General features: G+C 45.0%; 1 protein-coding gene across 8 annotated transcripts in view; it reads left to right on the forward strand.

Moving 5' to 3' along the window:
* The window catches only part of SCRIB (scribble planar cell polarity protein), a 113,728-nt gene that overhangs the window by 64,074 nt on the left and 26,107 nt on the right, over window positions 1-23,547 (forward strand). The window contains exons 25-35 of one of the 8 annotated variants that reach the window (XM_050915741.1): window positions 3,275-3,463; window positions 4,160-4,279; window positions 4,531-4,587; window positions 7,744-7,800; window positions 8,535-8,618; window positions 13,523-13,934; window positions 16,183-16,241; window positions 19,622-19,672; window positions 20,284-20,325; window positions 21,140-21,268; window positions 23,039-23,146. In XM_050915741.1, coding sequence (XP_050771698.1) covers window positions 3,275-3,463; window positions 4,160-4,279; window positions 4,531-4,587; window positions 7,744-7,800; window positions 8,535-8,618; window positions 13,523-13,934; window positions 16,183-16,241; window positions 19,622-19,672; window positions 20,284-20,325; window positions 21,140-21,268; window positions 23,039-23,146 — 1,308 coding nt within the window. Of the gene's footprint in view, window positions 1-3,274; window positions 3,464-4,159; window positions 4,280-4,530; window positions 4,588-7,743; window positions 7,801-8,534; window positions 8,619-13,522; window positions 13,935-16,172; window positions 16,242-19,621; window positions 19,673-20,283; window positions 20,326-21,139; window positions 21,269-23,038; window positions 23,147-23,547 lie in introns of all 8 variants that reach the window. The other 7 variants (XM_050915740.1, XM_050915742.1, XM_050915744.1 and 4 more) reach the window with 7 other exon arrangements.

The raw sequence follows: 23,547 nt of genomic DNA on the forward strand, positions 1-23,547 counted from the left end.
GAATTTCTTCGATGCTCTCTCCACTTTTCACTGGGTACATCAATTCTCCTGGAGTATTCTCCATCCACTGAAGGAGGTGCATCTGTTTCCTTTCATGTTTCCTCCTCTACAACAGCTACAAAATTTCTTCTTTCATTTCCTATGTTTGCTTTTATTTTGCCTTGCGTTTCTTCTCTTGCTTTTTTTTTTCTATAACATGAACCCATACATCTTTCCTTTTCCCCTCCATTCCTATTGCTTCCCCCAAGTGCTTGTGGCCTTCCTGCCCACTCACACACGCATGCTCTTTCCTCCTTTCATCAAAAGCATTATGAATTGCTCACCTTTCCTCCTGTGCCACACACAGAGTGTGTAATTTTGTTCCCTTTCCTTTGTAAATGACTGCTTGTGTGCATACTTATTTGTCATGTCACTTTCCCCAAGAAGTAACGCATATTTTCTTTTCAACAATATACCGTGTATAAGCTCATGCTCATCCCGACCCTTACCAAAAGTATTGCCTCTTCTTTCTTGTTAGCAACAGAGCATAGTGATAAGTGGGGTAATTTTTTGTCTTGCTGCTGACCAAAGGGGGACTCTGCATGTTCGCGTTAGTGTCACTGGTTCCCTCTTTAGCTGGTGTGGTATGGTAGGGTAGAAACTCTGTTCTAGCTCTAGAGGTCTTAGTAATCCTTGCTTGGATGGTGGACACTCCGTAATTGCCAGTTAACTCTTTCTAATAATTGGCTACTTTCAAAGAAGGGGAATACTCAGCGTTTGTTGTTACCTGGATATAACTTCTTTATCTGAGTTTTAAAAGAGTAAATTCACTCTATCAAAGTAATAGTTGCACATTAAACTGCAATATTTGTAACAGCAGTAAAAGAAAACCTAAGATTATTGTAACCTACAATTATTTTTAATGATTAGGTTTGTTTTTATCTCCTTCAGTGTTAAAGCATTTAGGGGTTTGGAAGGCTTACAGTTTAGCCCCATTGCAGTATTAGTGTATCATCCCCCCCCCTTTTTTTTTTTTTTAATAGTAGTTGTTTTAGCCTGTGGAGAACCAAAGCACTGAACTTTTGTGCTCTCCCTTCAACTATGTTACTTCAGCTTGATCTCTGTTATCTGTGCTAACCAGAGTGTTTTTCCTGCTTCTCTTATTTTGTCTGTATATTTCCAGTAACTGAGAGACAAAGTAGTGCTTTTTCTTCTTCCTCCTCTTTGGGTGTCTGATTACTACCTTCTTCCTCCTTAGTTTTTCTTAATTTACATTTCCATTGAGTCCCTTAATTGTCACTTTTAAAAAAAGTTGTAATCTGGTTCTTCCTTTTTAAAACCTTCTTGATGAAGTGTTACAAGTTGAATACCATGAGAAGTATAAATTATATCTACAATTTGAAATTCATGCTCTGTCTCAATGGGGATAGCTCAGTGTCCCTCAGTGACATAATAATACAGATGACAGTTGGCATTAAGGACATTTTTCTACATTAACTTCACCTCCTCCCATTATTTCTGGGTGTTCTACTGTCACACTTATGCACTTGCTCTCCCTGGAAAAGAAATTGTGAGTACTCGGTCTTTTTCCATTCAGCTGCATGTGACCACTTTTGTGCATGCACATGCACTCACACACACTTAAATGTTTTCCTTTACAGCCCTGAAGAAATTGTGTGTAGGCATGCATGGCTGCTTTCCCTCCCCCCAAACCTAAAAAATAAAAATTTAAAAAAATGCATGCAGCATTTTTTCTCCTCTTTTTTACAGGTACTTTATCAAACACATATCTGTTGTTATTTCTCCAAAACAGCTCTCATAAATCAAATAAACATCCATGCCTTTGGTTTGTTTTGGGTTTTTTTGCCTCTCTGATCCCAGTAATATGTGGTGTGCAGTAGTCCTTTCTTTCCTTCCTCTGGTGTTACCTGTGCCTCCATCCGACCTTGACAACCAGTCATGCATGTCCTTGCATTTCCACCACCCAGCAACCAACTTTGTGTGCCCTTGTGCTCTCCTTATTCTCTTGTCATAGATCTACAGGCTTTGCCTGAGATCCCTGACATTGACATACTCTTTCTGCAAAGCCCTTGTGTAGCGCTGGTCATAATTCTCTTTGTAAAGCTTAATCATGTTGGTTCTTTGGCTTTGAGACTGGACCTTTGAATTGAAGCTGTTCATTTGTCTCTGGTGTTCCCAGTGAGGTCTATCTCTATACCAAATGTACCAAGGTCTTCATTTGATGTAGCTTGACTGTGTGTACATCCCATTTTGTTCTAGGCTTTTTGGTTTCCCATTAGAAAAAATAACGCCCATTTGGTGATTCTGTTCCTTTCCCTAAGGCACTTTAAGTTGTATCCTGTATTTCTGTCTGGTTCCTGATAGTAGCTTCTATTGCCATTGTTCAATTTTTTCTCACTTCCCCAGCTTGCATATTTCTCCTGAGCCTCATGTTTGCATGTGTTTGGGGTTTTTTGTTTGTTTGTTTGTTTCTTTCACTTTGTACCCACAGCAAGTCCTGCAGTCTCTTTTCCCTGTTCCAAAGGGGGAAAAAAAAAAAAAAAGAATAAAACTCCTTGCCTTTACTGCCTTTGTTCTGGTGGCAAAGCATGCACTTTCATTCTCTCCTCAAACACATATGGATGCTTGCACTTTTTAAGACAAACTCTGGCTTTCATGTGTCTTATCAATATGCTGCATGTAGTTGCTTCCCCTGGTGACAGCTTGTGTACGTGAGGCAAGTATGAGTTCTTGTGACTTGCTGAGGAAAGAAAATAGGAGTTACATGGTATTTCTCTGAAAGAGAGGATGGAAAATGACAGACATGCGTAATTTGTTACGCCTGTCTCTGCCGCAAAGACAGTGAAGTCTTTATGCCTCATTTATCTTTATCCACAAAAATTATCCCTATGCTTGCATTTTCTGTCTCTCCTAACAAAAAATTATTACACTTTCCTTTCTGTGAAGATAAATCATAGATGCGAGAGCTTTCCTTCTCACTTGCTTCATTGACAAAACAAAAGCAGTTTCTTTCCTTGGGACAACACATTCAAATACAGATTCTTTTTATCTCCCATGAGAGATTTCTTCCACACCTGTTTCCTCTACCAAACTGTACACATTCTTCCTTTTCTACCCTCTCCGTAAGTATATTCCCTGACCTGTAGCCGCAGCCTTTTCTTCCTCTTTCCTTGGTATGCTGTCCTCTCTCATTCCTTCTTCCTGATGGTCCCCACGCTCTCTAATCTTCTCTTACCTCCTTAAGTGATATCTTGATTTCTCCCATTTGTTATAGGTGAGCTCCTCTGGGGCTGCGGCCCGGGATGGCCGTCTGAAGGTGGGAATGCGGATCCTGGAGGTGAATCATCAGAGTTTGCTGGGAATGACGCATACAGAAGCAGTACAGATACTCCGAAGCGTGGGTGACGCACTCCTTGTGCTAGTGTGTGATGGCTTTGATCCCAAGGCTGCAGCTGCCATTGAGGTGAGATCTGACGTGCAGGGTGCCCTCATAGTGACCAGTACCACAAGGATCCCACCTCTTTCTTCATAGAAGATTGCTGGATTTTTCCAACATTTTGCTATAGATTTTTTTTTTTTTTAAGGCCTCTGATTTCAAAGTCTGGTCTCCTGCTATATGAACTGGAGGTGGTTGCCAGTTCATAAAAGCAATAGTCTCTAAAGACTGTCTCTCTTCTGCTGATTACAGAACTGTTTCACAGTATCACTGCACTGGTTAGAAATGTAGTTTTCAAGCTAATTTTCTCCAGGCTATTTATGCCTATTTTTTCTTGTGCCAGTGTTATATTTAAAGTACATTGTCTGTCTGTTTATTGGTGCTTGCCTTTCCCCACAGGGAAACACGTACACATAGCAATCCTGTGCCTTCTCAGCTTTCTTTTTTCAAGGTTTAGCAAGTAAGATTTTTTTATTCTCCACTAGAATATGTACCCAGTCCCTGGTCACTTTATCTCCTTTCTGTACCTGTTTCAATTTAAATACATCTTAGACTTCAAGTTCCTTGAATAACTGACGGCTGAAATAAGGTTTCAAGTTGTGAAAGAGTTCTGACTTGCCTAGGATCGTCTTGGTGCTGTCTATCTGGGAGCCCAAGATATGGAATTTTTTGTATGGCACACTGTGGGCTTCCACCATGTTTTGTTGCCTTTTTGCTTTGTAGATGTCCCCAGGAATTATTGCAAACCCTTTTGCTGCTGGTATTGGGCGCAAGAATAGCCTGGAAAGTATCTCTTCTATTGATCGGGATTTAAGCCCTGAAGAACTGGAGATCCTACAGAAGGTGAGTATTCTGGCTACAACCGGGAGAATGTTATGGAGTGGAAAAAATTTCTGAAAATCTCTAGTGTCTCCCTTGGTGTATGGAATCTGTAATGTAATGGGTAGTGGACTTCCTTTTCATGGGGTCAGCAGGTCCCAGCACTTTCATCAGGAATGCACTAGGATGGGACTCTGAAATCTTCGTGAGGTTACAGGTGCTCCGAGTGGGAAGAGAGCACTGGGTGAAGTGGCTCTAACTTTGGTCTCTCCTAGGAGATGGAAATGGTGAGAGAAGCAACTCAGTGGGAGAGAGAAGAAATGGAGAAAGTGGTGAGAGATTTTTCATGTAGCAGAATCTGTTCTTGACAGTGGTTCTGCCAAGCCTGTGAGCCCTAAGGAAAATGTCACAGATTATCTCTACCCAGTTGTTAATGCCATGGGGGGCTTTGGGCCTTCTCTCTTTGTAGTGCACCACTCAGTTACTCTAGCTGCTTTTTGGTTTTGCCATACCTTCCTATGTGCCTCTTTGGTGGTACTCTTCTGCTATTTACAGCGTTCGTCTTTGTTACCTGCTGGTCATTTCTGGCCAAGCTGCAACTTGGAGAAAAATGGCCTATTAGCTTGGAAGTCCCACATTGAATCAGTTCTCTCTGTACAGCACTCCATGACCTGACAGAGCTTTTATGAGCAAAGATGAGAACACACAGCTCAAAGCTGCCCTGAATTGAAGAAGTGGCACTGTTAATCAATCACAAGTTTGTGCTCCTCGCTTTACATGATCATTTTTCTGATTCATTGTAAGAATTCTGTATTTCTGCCCACTATTTCAGCCTTTCACAGAAATAGATTAGCAGAGTCAAGCCCCTCAAGGACTTGGGTTTTCTAGTTATCCCTCTTAAAACTGTAATTTATTCGGTCAGATTCTTTTGGAAGATGAGGGAAAACTGAATTCTTCAGTATTGTCAATTAGGAATCTGCTCTCCTGGCAGATGAGTATGTCTACATTTTGCAGGCGTTTCTTCAGGTTTCCAATTTAGATAAACCTAATATTTCTCTAGGTTCTTTCTGTAGTTGTAATCACTCAGCTTTTTTTACATTTGCTACCCCACAAGGGTGTAGTTATGTTGGCAATTATGATAGCTTTTTATGGAAAACTTGAACTTGAAATTTTATTCAAATGGTTAATTTAAAAGAAAAAAACTTAGCAATAACTAGTCATTCAGCCATCAGCAATATCTCCAAGCAATGGTGGGCATCTTATAACAAATATCATTATTCTTCCTGGAGGCTGAACAATACACAGTAATCGTGGTTCATCTTTCTTGGGTATTTTACTTTTGATAGATTTTAAAGCAGTATTCTGAGGTTGCAGTGACATGTATTTAACGACTTCTAAGGTTTATATTCCCATATACTGCCTTTTCTCTCACTATAGTGTGGCTTAGTATAATTACAATGTTGTCTGTCCCAACCTCTGAAGAGCTGAGAAGTACGCCTGTAGCCTGGTGATCAGCAGAGACCAAGACTCCCCTCCAGAATTGCCTGGGCCTTTAAAAGATTTCATATTTTTTGGTGCCTCTTCCATTAGGGTACTAGGAGGACATAGCAGTGGATGCTCCAGACTTGTCTGACGTCTCGGGATCCATGGCCTAAGACCCAAGAGCAAAGACGTGTTTTTCGGCTGTTGCCTTTTAGTGTGACCTTGAAACTGGGATTCTGTCTCTAATACTGATTTTGATGATTTAATTTATACCAGGGATCGAGCCAGCACTGTATGGTAGCCATTGTAATGCTGTAGGAAGTTCCCACCTCAGTGCCAGATCCTCAGTAACACTATTTGTGTCGCCATTTTTGGAGTTTTCCTCTAATACTTCAGTGTTTCATGTTCAGTTTTGCACAGAAGTGATAGAGATCAAACGTGTCTCCTTACAGTAAGGTTGTGAACGGAAGAAATGGGAAGAATTTTGGCTTTGCTATACTCACCGTTAGTCCTGTAGAGGTTTTCAAATACCGCTGTTGCACTCACTGCATACATCTCTCAAGTTCAGTTCTTTGATAATTCAGTTTCTGATAGCAATATTAGTAACTCCAAATCTCCATGGACTGATTCATGGTGCATTTCTCTATCCCAACTCTGTAGCTGTAGTTATTTTTCTAGTCTTAATCCAGAGCTTCCCCAGGCTCCCCAGATGTTGTCAGAGATGAACTTTGAACATTCCACAGCTCCATCTGGGCTGGCTGGCGCTCTTGTCTCTCTTCAACTTAAGACCTCAGGGAAGGATCACATACAAGATTACTGTCAGCTTGAACACTCACCTTACAGATAACACTTGTCCAAAATAAGCATAACCAGATTCAGAATAGACTTTAGCTTACATGTCCCTAACTATCCCTTTGGGTCTTGCGATCCTCCAGAGCATTAGTGTCTTCTCATGTTGCTCATTACTGTCTGGAGATCAGGGGTGTGATGTGGGACACTGATTATTTGCTAGTGGTAATGCACAGAAGCTTTTGAAGAGAAGGGCCTAGGTGCTTCTCAGAGTTTTCAGTTAGCTCCCTCTGTATTTCTCAGATGCCTTCTACCTCCCATCCTTCCAGCCTTGGGACTTCTGGACCATCTGGTTGCTGCTGTTTGGGAGGAGCAGTCAGGAGGGTTGCAGTACACAATAGAACGGAAGAATGATGCTGCTTTTGTCCACAGCCCTCACTCTGCATAGGTGCTGGGCAAAAAGTCACAAAAGTATAAATGCACAGAAATCATTCTGTAAGACAAATAACATATTATTACCTTCCTCTTGCAGCTTGGAAGCAAGCCCATAGCTGGGGCTTGTGAGATTAGTCACTGGTTACTCTTACAATATTCCTGTGCTGCACTGAATGACTGAGAGCTGACCAGCTGATTTTTAAGCCCTGCCTTATGCTTATATACTTTCTGTCTCTATATATAGTCTTTTGGCTGTGATGCTGTTAACAAGCATGTGATATTTTTTTTAGGTCTTTTTCCTTAGTGACAACTAGGCCTGTGCTCTGTAGATTTGTTTTTCTATTCCCTTCCAGCCTCTCCAGTCTGTGCTCTGCCAAGGTGTCTCTTCTAGCAATAAGCAATCTTCTTTCCCTTGGTGATGGCGTAGCTTGTGCTTGGGGGGGCTTTAGCTCCCTTCGCTTTTCCCCAGGATTGACCCTGCTGAGGATCTTAGACATCTGCTCTCTTCCCCTCATCTGGTGACACCCTGGCTTGTGTTGTATGGGGTGTCTCTTCCTGTCCGTTTTGCTGACGATAACCGAGCTCATGCAGAATTCCAGCTCCTCTTTCCCCAGGCCCAGCATATGTGCTGGGTTTCTGCTCACCCTCTCCTGGCACCAGCACTGTTCATGTTCCTCTGTCCCCCCTCTGGAGTTACTGCCCAGCATGGTGCTGACCTCTTTCCCTCTCTCTTTGCCTGTGCTGCTTGGATGCTGCTCTGACTCTGTCCTGTCTCATGGAAGGAGTGGATGCGTAGGGAGCGGGAGGCAGCCACACAGCAACTTGAGGAGGAGGCAGAGGTGAGGAGCACGGTGGGAGGGTTGGAGAGTCGCAGAAAAGGGCCGCAGCTGGACTCGAAGGCCAGAGGAATCTCTAAAAGTGCTTGTTCCGCGTAACTTCTGTTCTCCACTCCTCCCCCTCAAAAGACTTGACTTTTGGGTATAAGAGAAGATATCAGAAATGAAGAAATCTGTAATGTGATTGAGGAAGGAATGGTGAAAAACAATGGCTTGAATTAGAAAGGCAGACAAATGCAAATGGGAAGCGAAATCAAACAAAATTATACAATGAGTGTGAGTTAAGGTTGAGAAAAGATACTGCAGAGAAATTGTAGATTTGCACTCTCAAATGTCTCCAAATCCAGACTGGAAGCCTTTCTGCATGCTATTTGGAGAAAACTGGTATGTACGTCATGTTCTCCTCTCCCCCTGTAAGGGAGTGGACATGTGCACATGGGGGCAGGAGGAATGGTGGGGATCTGTGCACCAGTGGGTGACCAAGGGCCCAGAGCGACATGTTCTCTGCAGTATTTCTCAAGCCCGGCATCTGTCATGGGTCCCCATGGTTGTGTTTGGAACAATTCCAGATTCATTTCCAGGCAATGGGAACTTTCTGCAGAATTTGGAGATAAGGCCTTGGTTATGACTAGGGGTGGTTTCCTTTTAATTGCTCTTTCTAGTTGATTTAGTTGACTCCTGGCCTGATCTCTTCCTGGTGTGTGTGTTTTTTTGCTCCCCCCCTTGCCCCTCTCCAGAATATCACCAGTGAACCTTTGAGACTGGACTATCGGACCCTGGCTGCTTTGCCCAGCAGTGGCTTACAGAGAGTCAATCGCACTGTAAGTGAGGGGCTGTTGAGATGTGGGTCCCTGCATGGGGGAAGCCGTGGTCTTTCTGTTACCTGCCCTCTCCTTGTGCCCTGGTGTGAGAGATGACAGTACTCTCTGCAGAGGAAAACTGGGAAGCAGAACTGTGGTAGACTTTGACACTGTCTGAAACAGGAGGTAGCCACAAAAGAAACATTAGAATAAGAAAATGAGGAGAGCAGAGAGCCAGGTCACTTTCCATTTTGGAAAGGGAAGTGGCCTGTGTAATTGCCGAGACGCAAAAGAAAGTGTCTCAAACAAGGCAAGAAAGAACAGCCCCGCAGGAGAGAAGGATACATGTGAATGGGAGAGTGCAGGGATTTATCGTGGAAGGAAGCAACTACTGAAAGCTGCAGAGGAGGGGGGGAAGATTCTTCCTGACACAGATGATGACAGTGTTGTGTGCACAGCTTAGTTGTAAATTAATTGTGGGATGGTGTTTAGAAAGGAGGAGGGATGCAGGGTGCTGATACCAAAAGTATGAAAAGAAAATCAAGATCCATCTAGAACTGCAAAAGGCAAAGCGGCAGTGATTGCATGTCATGACTTAGCCCTGATACAGCCTTGGATACTCCTGGCTGTGATGTGCATTTCAGTCCCTGATATGTAGTGGCAGCTCAGCCAAGAGAAAATCCAGATTTCACAAACTTCACAGATTACAAAGCCATCTGTCTCTCCTGTGTTGTTTAAAATCTCACCTCACCTCTCCATCGTTGCTTCCTTTGGTCATGTTTTATCTTCCCTGCATCATACTTATTCCACTGGGTTTCTGCCTGCTCCTTCACACACATCCTCAGTCTTCACCTCCGTTTCTTTCCTCCTGTTGGAGCAAGACCACCCTTTGCTGTCATCATCAGATTCTGCATTCCCATTCCGTTGTTTCGGGATCATGTTTTTTACCTTTACTGTCTCCATCTCATTCCATCCAGACAGGTCTCCTCTCCTATTCATCTATCCTCTTGTTGACTTCAAGCCCTCTTGCTTTTCTGCTTTCACATTGATTAGAGCCCTGCTTTGTCTCCAGCTTTGTCTCATTTTGTTCCTTCCCATACTCCCCAGCTTTTGGGTTTTCTCTCCTGGCTGTTCACACAGAAAAGTGTTATGAGGAAAAGGTTTAATATATTTTTAGCATCTCTTAGTGTAACTTAGTAGCTGGAAACAAGGGGAGAGCCAGCCCCACGCAAGCAGCTGCCTCTTTGCTGGACAGCCCTAGTGTCGTCCAGAGCAGAGCAGCATTTGGGAACTTGTGCCTGAGCAGTCCCTGTCAGCCCAGGAACGCCTGGCACTGGAATGTGGGGCTGAACACGCTGGAATGCCGGGGTGTATGGGCGGCATCTATAAATGTCCCATTTCAGGGGAAGGGCCAATTGGTGCCCATGTTTATCTTTTTCCAGCTGTCATTTGCCCAGCCCTATCTTTGCTCTGTTTGAAAAAATATGTCTGCCTTGATCATGAGTACAGGGACATATGGGCTTCAAAGACAGCAAGGTTCTGGCATTCCTTCAGGAACTGCACCTAGCCTATTTGATGACTGCCTGGAAGACTCAGACATGGATCAGTCCAGTCAGCAGAAAAGCATGCGGTTCAATTAACGGGTTGTCTATCTCCAGACAGCCTGACTGGATTAAGATGACTAATGCTATTGCCCAGTTCCCATAGTATTTTTCTCTTTCTTCCTATCTCTAGGCCAACTTTCTCACCACGTACATTCTCCTCTAAATAGTGTCTACGTATCTTTTGTTGCCGTGTAGCTCCCTGCGAGGGAGTTGCAGGGCCTTGGTGTTCTTCACAGTGTTGAACAGGAGGAGGTGCAGACCTCTGTTGTGACTGCTGTAGATTACAGGTGGAATTTGTCATGAGGATTCCCCAAGAATTGCCCCTAAAGAAGGGGGCAGATGGTTGTTGTCATGGTTTAACCCCAGCCAGCAACTAAGCACCACACAGCTGCTTGCTCACTCCCTCCGGGTGGAAAGGGGGAGAGAATTGGAAGAGTAAAAGTGAAAACACTCGTGGGTTGAGATAAAGACAGTTTAATAGGTAAAGCAAAAGCCATGCAAGCAAAGCAAAACAAGGAATTCATTCATCACTTCCCATCGGCCGGCAGGTGTTCAGCCATTGCCAGGAAAGCAGGGCTCCATCACGTGTAACGGTTACTTGGGAAGACAAATGCCATCACTCCGAATGTCCCCCCCGCTTCCTTCTTCTTCCCCCAGCTTTATATGCTGAGCATGACGTCCTGTGGTCTGGAATATGCCTTTGGTCACTTGGGGTCAGCTGTCCCAGCTGTGTCCCCTCCCAAATTCCTGTGCACCCCCAGCCTCCTTGCTGGTGGGGTGGGGTGAGAAGCAGAAAAGGCCTTGACTCTGTGTAAGCGCTGCTGAGCAGTAACGAAAAGATCCCTGTGTTATCAACAGTTTTCAGCACAAATCCAAAACCTAGCCCCATACTAGCTACTATGAAGGAAATTAACTCTATCCCAGCCAAAACCAGCACGGTTGTCTGTCTTGGATTAATCTGTATTGCTGTGTATTGGTCCTTTTGTGAGCAAGATTTAACAAGGCTTACTGAGATGCAAGCCTGTTTTGTTTGTATACTTTTAAAAGCCCAACTGAAAAATTCCAGTTGAAAGCTGCATGAGAATGCTTGTCTCAGTGATGCCCTCCGGCTGTGCCAGCTTCTCAGTAACTTGATGTCTGCAGAGTACCCAGTGCACTACAGTGTCTGGATACAGCCATCGCAGTAATAAAAGAGCTGTTATAGTCTCTGTCTTCTGCATAGTACAGGCTTGAAAACCATACCCATGAATGAGTGCCTCTAGCCGCAGCAAAACATAAAATCTAGTTTTTCTTTCTGGACTATAAGAAATGGAGAAGACTTTACATCTCTCAGTAGCGTGTTGCCATGGTTAGTTAATTAACAATCTGTACTTTCTAGTCTGAATCTATTTCCCTTCAATTTCTAGCCATTGATTCTTTCTCTGTACTTGTTCATTAGATTTAAAATTAGATTTGTTTCAGTGCCTGGGGCAAAGTGATGGATCAGAACTGCAAATGCATTTCTTCTGTATTTGCCTTGGAGGGTGCAGGGTAAAACATGATTGTCCTGTCTGCTAGACTGGAGAGTGACAGAGGCAAGGCTGGGAAAAGCACACTGCATTGCCAAAACCTTTGCTTACCCAAAATAGAAATCGTTGCTTGTCTGATAAAAATAGCCCACTGTGAAGTAGAGGGAGCGAGGCGTCCTGCAGTGGAATATGCTGCTGCAGCAGAAGCCGCTGGAGATTAAAGCGAGGGGTAGATGAAGCTCAGTTCCAGTCATGTCTGTGAACAAAATAGGGATTGAGGCTCCCCATGGACTATCAGACTTCATGCGGTCTTGGTGAGATGCCCGTCTCCACACTGCCCTAAAAGTGTTGTTTACTTTTTCCCTTTGTGCGAAGCAAAGTAGGCCTTGGTGGTGGGATTCACCTGGAACCCAGGTTGGTCCGTGTTTGTGCTGCTCTGCTTGGCAAGGGGAAGTGGCAGTGGTGTCGGAGGGGCCTGGCTGTAGGACCGACAAACCCACTTTGCTGGCCGTGTTTTCAGTACAGCATCCCCAATGAACAAATAATGTTCCTGAAGGTACTTTTTGCCTGGCATAACTTTATGTGCACTAGAGCTCTTGCTAGTGTAGTTTATGGCACCCTGAGAAAAGAAGGTTGGAATTTGGGGGTTTTCTGTTTGGGTTTTTTTGGTAGGGTTTTTTTACATTGGAAAGTCACATAGCTACAATAGCAAAATTTCTAAGGGTAGCACAGGCTTCACTGTCTGAAGAAATATGATATGAGCCAGGGCTCTGCCAACCACTGCTTTAGGTTGGGTTGGGGTTGAGGGGTTAGGGGAGGGCCTCACGAATTCCTGAGCCTCTCAGCTGCCATTGTAGTCACCAGCCCACCCAGCCCTTGAGAGCTATTTTTGTGAATGCTGCCATGACACAGGAGCTGGAGAATGTGCTCTGAGCAGAAGAGGTCTTTCTGCTCCCTGGCAGGCACTTGGATAGAAGGAGATTTGATCATTGCTCTCTGATTATCTCTGCTTCCCTGAAGAACGCTTTGGCTGGGGTAACAAACTCTCTTTTGTAGTATTAAAAGTGGAAAGGTCAGTGCTTCATCTTGGATGTGTACAGTTGAGCCTAGGCAGAACTGGAGCTCTGTTTCAGTCCTGCCTTCAGTAAGAGTGCTCAAAGGGATCTGTGCTCTGTTAGCTGTTATTTAGCTCTCTGTTACTTGTTGGTGTGTATTTTGATGAAGTGGGGCCATAAAAGCATGTTTGCCCATGCAGGTGTGATGGAAATGCATGGGGTAGGCGATACGGTGATAACTGTGTAGCTGTATGGAAATGCACTGGAGCGAGGTGAGAGGTGTTATTCTGCGTGACAGTGCTGGAACTACTTGCAAGTATGCTTGGGTGAGACAGTTGATGTTTGGCCATATGATGGTGGAGTTGAATTGAGGATGTGCTGCAGTGAGATGGGAGAGGATGTGTGCTTGTGCAGGTTTTGGCAATCAATTTTACCAGAGAGCAGCAGTGTTACTGGTGAGCTGCTGAAGTGCAGGCTGGAATGTGTATGAGAGCTGGAAAAGTGCAGGGGAGTGTGCTTGTACCTGTCAACTACTTGGTGTATGTATTGCATGCTGACAGCAAGGTCCTCTCTTGGAAGTAGCATTTGAGATCACAGGATTGGCGGTAGAAGAGAGGGAAGGGATGGTTGTGTGGGCATTAGTACTGGAATTCTTCTCTCCCCTGTCCTTCAGCATCCGCAGCTGCTCTGTATTTTCTCCCTCCTCTCCTTTACTCTGTTCTCCTTATTTCTTTCTGATCCTTTTGTTTTCCTCTCAGCCTGTTCAGTATAATAAGGCCAGCTCCAGAATGGAGGGCGACTGCGCTATGCTGTCTCTGCCAGTGGCACAGGACAGCCGGGATTCATACCCAGAAACAGCTGCAGGCCCCATCATCGGAAGCATGGCTGGCCTTCCTCAGGACCCTGCATCACCTGACAAGTGCACGAGCAGGGCAGAAAAGCCCCAGCTAGACAAGCAGGATCCCACGGGTTGCCTTTTGTCCCAGGACCAGATGCCAAAGACGCCAGAGCAAGAGTGTATGATTGACTCTCAGCCGATCCTCTTCAGTGAGAACCCCTTTGTGGTGGCTAACCGTAAGGGGAAAGCAGCAGGCAAGGCTTGCCTGGGGGGCCCGCCCCTGGGCTATGGCAGGGGGGGAGTGCTGAAGACCAACCTTTACTCCAAGGCAAGCAGTCCCACGGCATGCTGTGTGTGGCATGCAATCACGCAGTTAAGGCCACCTGCATTCTACTAAACCCCTGTGCATGCACTGGACCCCAGATGCCAGGCAGCACGAGGCCTATGCGGGGACTGGTCCCACCTAACACATGTGCTTCTCCAGTGTTGTGTGCAGAGGCTGTCAGTCACTGACGGTCAGTGAATTGTCTTCCAGCCACTAATGTACCCCAGTTATTGCCAAGTGTGCATGCTGCTGAGCCTCTCTTTGAGGGGAGGCAGTGATGTCAGGCGACTTGCCCGATGTCTCTCTGGGTGGGCAAGAGTCAGGCTAGGAGCAGCGGCGTTCCCTGTCTGCTGTGGTTGTGAGTGGGGAGTTGGCAGGGCTCGTAGAGGAATGGTGGTGGTGGTGTCACAATTATGTATCTGGGCCTGAACAAACACAGCCGTTTTTAGACGTCTGAAAACTAAGAGGCAGTGCAGCTGACGTAGTTAATCTACAGGCCAGGAGCATGCTGTTCCTTGAAGTGACACATTTCAGTGTATCTAGACTTTCAGATTTCAAGGGAGAACTTTGCTTTCTGCTCTGGGAAATCTGTTTCTATTTAACTTTCTCACTGTTGCACAGGAAACCTGTGGCAGAGCAAGGACTAGACCCAAAGATATTATGTTCCAGATTAGCACCACGCCACTCTCCCCTTCTTCCTTTCTCGGCCTTTTGGGAGGTCTGAAAAGCAAGAGAAGCAAAACAACCACAAACAAACAGGCCCCCCACACAGAAGAAAAAACAAACAAACAAACCAACACCCAGCTGTATTTCTCTTAGATGTTTTTAGCCTAGTTCCTTGGTGAGAATTTGTTTTTCACAGATGTGTAGGCAGATAAGCATAGAGCAGGGCATGTAGTTGAATCTCTGTAACCTCTCAGTGTATTAAAAGTCAAAGGCTGAGGTTTGGACATTATCAACATCCAACTTCAGAGTTCGAAAGATCAAAAAAGCAGTGGTCACAAAGCACTGACCCTTTTTGAAGGTAGACTTTATGCCAGATCAGCTATCATCAGTCTGGAGGGTGGGCATCACAGTTAGCTGGAGCTAATCTAATTCCACGTTGCGGTCAAAAGAGATCAGTTCCCCCGTCTGCGTGTTCTCCTGTGTGCTGACACCAGAACTGGAGCAGTCGTGTGTCAGCTGTGTTAGGGAGCTGAAGTCCCTGAAAAACGGTATTGTACAACAGGTCATTCCTTGGGGATTGGTAAGCTGCATGTGCTGGCACATAGGAAGACTTGGATAGCAGTAGCCAGAAGCAGGGTAAGCAAGAACGCTCTTTGCAGTGGAGGCATGGAAGTAGATCGGTTGGTACTGCCACATTCTCTGTCATTACAGTTCTAAGAAGGATCAGATGTTTTCTGTGCTCCAATATAAACTTCAGATCACATCTCCTGGCTTGGTCAGTAGAAATACCATTGCCCAAGGCTGACTTGAATCAAATTAACATGATTCACTAGTGCATGGGTATGGTGTTAATGATTGCGGAACCTGGGATTTGCATAAACAGTTCTCTAAATCCCAAATGACCTGTTTCCATCTTTAGGCATCTAAAATACTTTTAAAATTGTGTTCCTTAATCCTGTGGACAGACTGCAGGTAGTCATTGGGACTCTGCTCTCTTGTTGTAGCTGTTGGGGCTGGCTGTAGGCTGGCTCAGCCTGAGCGTTGGTGATCATAGGTTCCTGTGGAAGGGGTGAGAGCCCTGTCTTTCCTATGCTCTGGGCTACTCATAAAGGTCTTACCAGTAGGCCGACAGCAATGGATGTGGCTGGGGATTAATCTTGTCCCCTTTCGGTTGGGAGTGGCTTTTTTTGCTCAGTATCTATACAACAGGAGGTTTGCCTAGACTGTAGCCCAGTCTGAGGGCTAAAGAGAAGTTAGGGGAAAAGGATTTCCAAGAATGTCTTACAAGGCAGAAGACTTTAACCTCATTCAATTGGCCTTGCAGGGCGTTTGGATGTGATCTCAGTTCCAATGTTTAATGTCATTCCCTTGCTGTTTCTAGCGCTTTTTGCAAGATGCTACCGTGTGACAGCTGCTGTTGGGCCCTATGCTAACTCTGCTCTCTCATGGTGAGGTGGCCCATAGTTGGCCTCGGGCTGGATGTCAGTGGTCTCCCTTGCCTCCTGGTCTCACTGCTAAGGGAGAGGTATGGAAGTTGCTGCTGTACAGTAACTATCTAGCTTTGTCTTCTCTCTTTCAGGCTCCTGCAGGCGAGTCTGGGACAGGAAATTCCAGGCGTGAAACCCCCTATTCTCCTAGTAATCAGCAGGTGAGACTGCTCCCAGGACAGGCAATACGGGAAAGGCCGGGAGGCATGCTTCCAGGGCAAGATGGCACCAGGGCAGAAGGGCAGCGGAAGCTGAGTATGATTTCCATCCTTGAGAGTGATACCTTTGAGGTGGAGGGGTATCCATCACAGGAGGCAACTAGAGAACGAGGGGAAGAGCTCTGCTCTTTCAAAATGTCTCAGAGACCCAGGAGTATGATTAGCTAGTCATAAGCTCAGTGGAAAGTTACTGCTCTGAGGGGTAACTTAATTTGCAGGGTAATGAGCAGAGGAGTACCTAGAGTGACTACAAAATGGTAGTTGTCTGTCTTCTTTGAGAATGGCCTCACCAGTGCCTTATACAGAGACTATTTAATTCTGGCAATTGGTATGTCGGAAGAAGTGGAGAAGTCAGGATTTGGAGAATCATCTCAGGTCTGTAAACCAGTGCTACTCAGTCTCCCAGAGAGATCCCTAGTTCTGTTTGTCACGCTGCTGGCAACCCGCATCAGCTGTTCGGAAGAAAATTGAAGGATCCTGCAGCAGACAATTATAGGTTAGCCTACACTTAGGGAATGATTTTCTAGAACTCTTTGGTTAGAGGCCAGCTTTCACTCTGAAATGGGAAGTTTCTTTATTTCTTGTAACTTTTGGGGGTTTGGGTTGGGGGTTTTTTTGGGAAGCTTTACCTAGTCTCGCTAGCCATTCTTATTTCTCGTATCAACTTTGATCTTTTCTTTTAAATCTTGCTAAGTCTTTGCTTTCACTTTTCATCCTGTGGCAGTAGGTTTCACAAGTTGAGCCTTTTGAAGTTAAATACTCTTAAATGGATTTTTTAAAATTTTCCCTTCGCAGTCATTACATGTTATTGGTTTTTATATTCGGGGGCTGGAATGAAGTGAAAATTGTACTTTGTACTCTATCCTTAGTCATTTTGTGTCTGTTGCATTCCTTTTGGAGTGCAACGGCTCTCCAACTATTTGGTCCCACTAGCTCTGGCACTTCCCTGATCTTTAGCTGAGTCATTTCAGTTCTCTAAGCTGGACAAAAACTGTCTGCTTTTTCGCTGGGTTAGTTCAGCTTAGTGAGATGAATTGCATCATCTTGGGGTGAGGGGACAATTAACACTGACTCAGGAGAAGGGTCAGGACCATGTGGCTGGGAGCAGCGAATAGGACAGTGGAGCCATAGTGAGCAACAGTTCAGTCCATCTTCTATTGCTTCCTTGGCCTATCTTGCATCTCCCTCAGTTCTTAGATCCTTTGAAATTGAGTGACCACAAGGGACACAATAAGATTAGAAAAAGATACTATTCATTATAGTAATACTATTCCAATGCTTTCTGTTCCAGCTGCACATGTTTATTTATTTGCTTTTCTGACAGCAGTTGCATACTGATTAGAGGTTTATTTTGGGCTGTTTGTCTGTAAGTTTTCCTTTTACCACAAGTGCAAATTTTCTTTGAGATTGGGTTCTTTCTATCTAGAAGGAATGGGGTGGGGATGGTACGCTTCATTCTACAATAGAAAGAGATCTAGATACTAATTTGCTCTGTCGTTAAAGATCCTCAGTTCTCAGTTGAAAAAGATGACCAGATCCCAAAGGGTGGCCATGTAGCTGCTCATAGAATGATTTAGGATGGAAGGTCTGGTCTAAGACCACACTGAGAGCAGGTCCAATTAGATCAGGTTACTCAAGGCCATGTCCAGTTAAATTCTGAACACATCTAGAGATGGAAAGTCTACATCTTTCTAGATGCCAGCTCCAATATTTGACTACTCTCATTGTGATTTTTTTTTTTTATTTTATTTTTTTATTTAAAACTTGTATTTGGATGGAATGTCCCTTGTTTCAATTTGTCATAGGAAACTTTCATAGTAGCTCTGATGTTTTTGTTTATCAGTGTTTTGGCATTGGAGGCTCAGTGCCAATGTCCTTGCGACAAGCAACCCTCTGGCTATAATGGCATCTGCTCTTCTAACTTGAAATGGACTTGCTCAATGATAATTTTTTTTGTCTTTAGAGTCTAATGGTTTGTCATTATCCACTTCTGTGGCAACAGTGACTGCTTTGTCTTCTCATAGCAGTCACTGCTCTGACAGTGGAAACTTTCCAGGTGAAACTGTTCACTCTCTCCTCTGTGGCCTCTGAGAAGAATAAGCAAGGTCTCACTAATGCATTCTATGGAGTTAAGAGCGCCCCAGGAGCGTTTTTGCAGATGCAGACATTTGCCTTTCCAATTTTAAGTTGGATGTTTCAAATTCCCTGTTATGTAGCACTTGCTGTAATTTGTAGTCTAGTCTATCGCTTCAGGTTTTTTGTATCATGAATTCTCTGTAGCTTGAGCAACATATTGAATAATCTATACAGCTTTTTTCTTTTTGCTTTTATCTCTCTGTTCAGAGATGCATATGCCATGAGAGATTCTATTAATTTCTTAAAGCATTTATAGCCAATTTCATTACTTTGTCCTTTATTTTAGCCTTTTAAGGTCTTCAGCAGGTTTGCTCACTACTTTCATTTCTGAGATCTAGTCTGTGTGTCATTTTGATAGCCTTTTTTCCTTACTTGGTCTATGGCTGTTACAAATTATTGACTCTGGCAGTTGTTCTTGAAGATGCCTTGGTGTCGCAATGCTGAGCCATTAGTCTTGCTAGTGGCATTCTCGACCCTGCATTCTGTACATGAGCTTTGTGTCACATTTACATGATTTAGTACTTTTTGGACCAGAGCCTTCCGCAGCAGTCTCCTCCATGTTCAGGTAAGGCTGTATCTGGTAGATTTAGTTCTCTCTGGACAATGAATGTTATACAAAATGGAACAGGTCCAACAGATAATACTGAAGGATACAGGGCAATAACTAGCCTTGTGGCTTGTACATTTTCTGGGGATTCAGGAGACTTGACCTTCAGGTTGTTGATCTGGAGTAGAAGTTCCAAGGAATTGCATCTCTAATTGTCTGCTGCCATCTATTTTTAATGTAAATTCTGTGGTTTTGACATCTTGTAGTCCAGCCAGAATTTATAGGCTTATTTCAGAGCTCTCAGAGAATTACTGAGGGAAGTTGAATCCTTTGTCCTGAGGCTGGCATCATGATGGTCTTGCCTGGCCTTGAGTTCTGCAAGCTTCTGGTGGGGGAGGAAGCAGGCAGGGGGAGGAAGGAGGTGTTTGTGGTGGGTTGGTGTGTGTGCCAAGGAGGGCAGAGGGGCTTTCTCCGCGGCAGGCAGCAAGTAGCTGCGTGGGGACGTTGACAGCTCTGGGTAACTGCGTTCTGTGTGCTGAGAAAGGTGCTTGTCTCAGCCTCTCACGCGGAAAACCCGGTCTCTTCGTTTTCTCTCCCATTCTCTCCCCTGATGATCCTCCCTGGCATTGCCCCTCTCCAGACGCCTGCAGCCCCTCGGCCTGCTCACCTGTCAGGCAGGGAGACCCGCTTTGTAAGTGCCTGTTGGTGTGCAGTGTGCGCTGCTGCTCCGTGCTGCTCTCACCCAGCACCGCTGCTCTTTGCCCCTTCCTCCGGCTCTGCATTCCCCGGCTCTTGGGCTTGGTGCGCACCGAGGGCTAGCTGCAGAGATCAGCGCCCGGGGCGGCAGGCTGAGGCACGAGAGGCTGTTCCCTGCTAGCCACTGCTGAGATGGCATCTGTGAACGCTTCCTTGCAGAGAAGTTGTGGTGCTGATGGCTTTGCTCAAGCTCAGTAGCAAGTGCAGAGGGCAGGGGATGTAAACAAGGGCCAGGACCAGCTGAGCCGGAGCAGAGAGGGGGAGGGTGGGGGTCAGTGCCTGGAGATGTGCAGAGAGAGTTGTGAGTGCCTCTTCACATAGCAGAGGAACTGGGAGAAGCTCTTGTGGGTGGGCTCTGGACTGCTCCTCACATGAAGAAGAAGGTATGGCGGGGGTTAGTACGGGACTTGGGGGCTTTTCCCTGTACAGGGCAGGCAGCGGGGCAGGGGAGGGATTGGGAGTTTTGTATTGCTTTTTGTATGGAGCAGGGTAAACTAAAGGCTTCCTGTATGGACTCCAGATTTACACCTGTATTTCTGTTTTCAGGCTTCCATTAACTTCATCACATCGCAGGATGACAGTAAATCGGTAAGTACATCTGCCATGAGACCTCATTGTAGTGTCCCCATGCATTCTCCAGCACATAGAGCTTGCCTCTTCCTTCTATGTGTGCTCACTTCCAGCCCTGCAAGTCTCACTGTTGGCTCTTATTCTGTCTTCTTCAGTCCTCCACTATACCTCAAGTTTGTACAAGTGCACTAAGTCTTAAATATTGTCAATTTGAAAACTTGATGCAACTTGATGCAAGTGTTTTTTGGAGCTTTTATTCCTGTTTACCCTTGCAGCTTTCACTCATGTAGTTTTTGCTGGCTTACTCAATTCCTGCTTCTACTCTCTTTAGTATTAGACGTTTTATGCACTTCCACACAGCATCCAACAGTGATCTAGGTCAAATCTCAGACTCTTGTCTCTGCTCTTATGTCTGCATTCATTCCCAGCTTTTGCCAATACCCATTCCTGGCTGATGTTTCCCTACTGCATCTTCCATTCATGATGCTTACATTCTCCAAGCTTTGACATACTCATGCCATACCCCTCTGGCCCTTGCAGCTGCTACTTGTATGGCAGATTCTTCCTTGTGTCCTGGCCTTCTGTCATGACCAAAATACTTGCACCAGAGGCATTGTTTGGTGTTTGCTTCAGTAGCTCTCCGTCCCAGTCTGGTAGCTGGAGTCAGCAGCGCAGCTGAGGAATTGAGCTCAGGTGCATGGATTTGTCTTATTCACTTGCATGGCAGAGACATCTTGCTGCCCTAACTGCTCATTTCTCTCCTCTCTCTCTCTTTCTCTCCCCGCCCCCCCCTTCCTCTGCCTTTCCCCCTGTTGTGTGGTATTGACACAAGCAGACCAAGCCAGGCGTCATTCAGCCTCTTTCCCGAGTGCGACAAAATGCTGCCTCACATAATTCGGAGGACGGGGACAGCCCCAATCCCTTCCAGCAACCTGAGCTGTGCTTCAATATCCAGAACTCTGTAAGTGGCCTGCAGTTCCTTCTTGCAAAGCTATGTCTATCTGCCCTAGGTTGCTATAGTGCCACTTTTTCTGGTGGGTAGGCTGAACACACTCTCCCAGTGGTGGTTTTGTAGTTTAAAGATCACATGCCTTAGCTAAGGCTGGTCTTGTTTATGCATCAGTCTGGATGCCCTGGGTAAGAACTCATACTCTTCACAAGTAGTCACGGTCAGTGCATCCCATTCATTTTTCTGACATAGATGAGCCTCACCAGCCTGCCTTGTGTCTTCACTTACCCATTCAAGAAGTTAGCATTGTTGAAACTATTGTGGCTGAAATCCCTAGAGCAGTTACAGTTTTAGATCCTTACTTATGAGGTGTTGTGTTCTGTTGAGGCATAAATCTTTCAGAACCTTTGTCTATCAATGTCTTGCATCTTGGAGCAAGAGCCAATACCATCCTGCTGATAACAAGTTTTATGATTTGCAAAATGATTGGTTTTGAAAGATTCATACTCCCTGGGCTGTATGTTGATGGGAGAGAAAGATGCAGGTATTTAGGTCTTTGTCATGACAGAAGACTTGTATACCTGCAATATAGCCCTTCTCTTTTTACTGAAGCTTGTATGACATGATACCAAATTAGAGACCTGATTTGCAGACAAACAGCTATATATATTCCATGTAATTGGCCAAGATTCACATATTTTACAATCTCTTCTGATCTTGATGTGCTATTCTTTAGCCTATGCAGAAGGGAGCACCATCAAACAACATAATTTAGCCTCAGTCCAGGACAAAGAAAAGCCACAAACACCTGAAACTGAGTTAGTGCAGCTAGAGGGATTGAAGGAATGAAGCAACTAAAGGGGATTTGGTTTCTAGTAGAAAGGAAGGTGGTGGTGTCATTTCCCCCCTACTCCCATTCATTTCTGTGATGCTTTGAGCAGGTCATCCTAACTCTTCTTCCTCCCTGAATGGGATAGGAGGGGTCACGGGGAAGATAGGTGAGGAAAAGACCAGCAAAGACAAGTGACAAGCAGTAGGAGGGTCCTCTTGGACCTCAACAGATGTTTCTGAGTAAGTGGAATTCTGTGAAGGGAAAATTTGAGATCAAAGGCAGGTCTGCTCCAGATTATAGATCCCTGAATGGGTTGCCACTTTGATTTAGGAGACTGTGACCATTAGTAGTTACCTTGAAGTACGTAGACGTACACACTGGTTATTTTATAAACAGAAGTACAATAGCCACTGCAAAAATCAAATGAGAGTAATAGATCCCTTCCCATGAGGAAGGCCCCTTTAGTCAGAAATGCCAGATAAGGCCAGGGCTTATCTTTAATTTTCTGATAAACTAAATGTGGCTTGTTCAGTCCTAAGTAGGGGTCAGAGTCAACTGTATAGCTGTCTTATTCCAGCCCCAAAAGCCCACTGATTCAAGTGGGCACATGCTAGTTCAATTGAGTGGAGATCCTTAAGGACTGTGACAGCAATATGGCCCCGTGGCCAAGAGATCACTCACAAAATTCTGGTCAAGTCAGTGAGGATCTGTACCACCAGAAGTATCATTCTTCCACCATCCAAGAACTAAAATGAAGCTGTGATATGTGTGCTGCTGTATATAGCATGTATACAATACGCTGCTCATGTTTCTGCCCAAGGCTGCAGGAGCTGTCCCTTACATATTCCACTCTTCAGGCTTTGCAGGCTGAGAGTTGTGCTGTGTTTCCTCCATGTTTGGTTTTTCATAACATCTGTGGTTGTGTTTACCTTCTGTCTTTGTTCCTGTAGCAAAAGCCACCTTCACCACCCTCTCCTGACGAGATCCCCATCAATGTCAAGCAAGCGTACAAGACCTTTGCAGCAGTGCCCTTGTCGCACCCTCTGCTCGAGACACAGGTAACTAGTGCTGGCTGGGGGGAATGTTACACAAACAGTAGTACAAACAGAAGATTGAGCATTGCAGGTGAGCAAGGGAAGTGTGAGAATAGGAAGGAGGTAGTGACTTGTTTCCTCCAAAGAAAGCTGTCATAAAGGAGGGACATATTGAGGTCCCCTTGGAAGTTGGAGTCTATTCATGTTGCGGACGGTCATCCTGCAGAGTCCCATCCATAAACAAATCAAGTCCTGAAAGCTCATTGAATTTCATGTTGCTGTTATTCTTCCCGAACAGTGGGATGCAGTTGTCTAACTGTGCTGTTCTGATATAAAGAAACTCTCTGAAATTCCAGAGTCCAGGGCCAGGCTAAGCCTGTTCTGAGGAATTTTTTATTAGATTTTGACCTTTAACTTAATTGGAA

The sequence above is a fragment of the Gymnogyps californianus genome, chromosome 2 (genome assembly GCF_018139145.2).
Source record: "Gymnogyps californianus isolate 813 chromosome 2, ASM1813914v2, whole genome shotgun sequence".
Taxonomy (NCBI): Eukaryota; Metazoa; Chordata; class Aves; order Accipitriformes; family Cathartidae; genus Gymnogyps; species Gymnogyps californianus.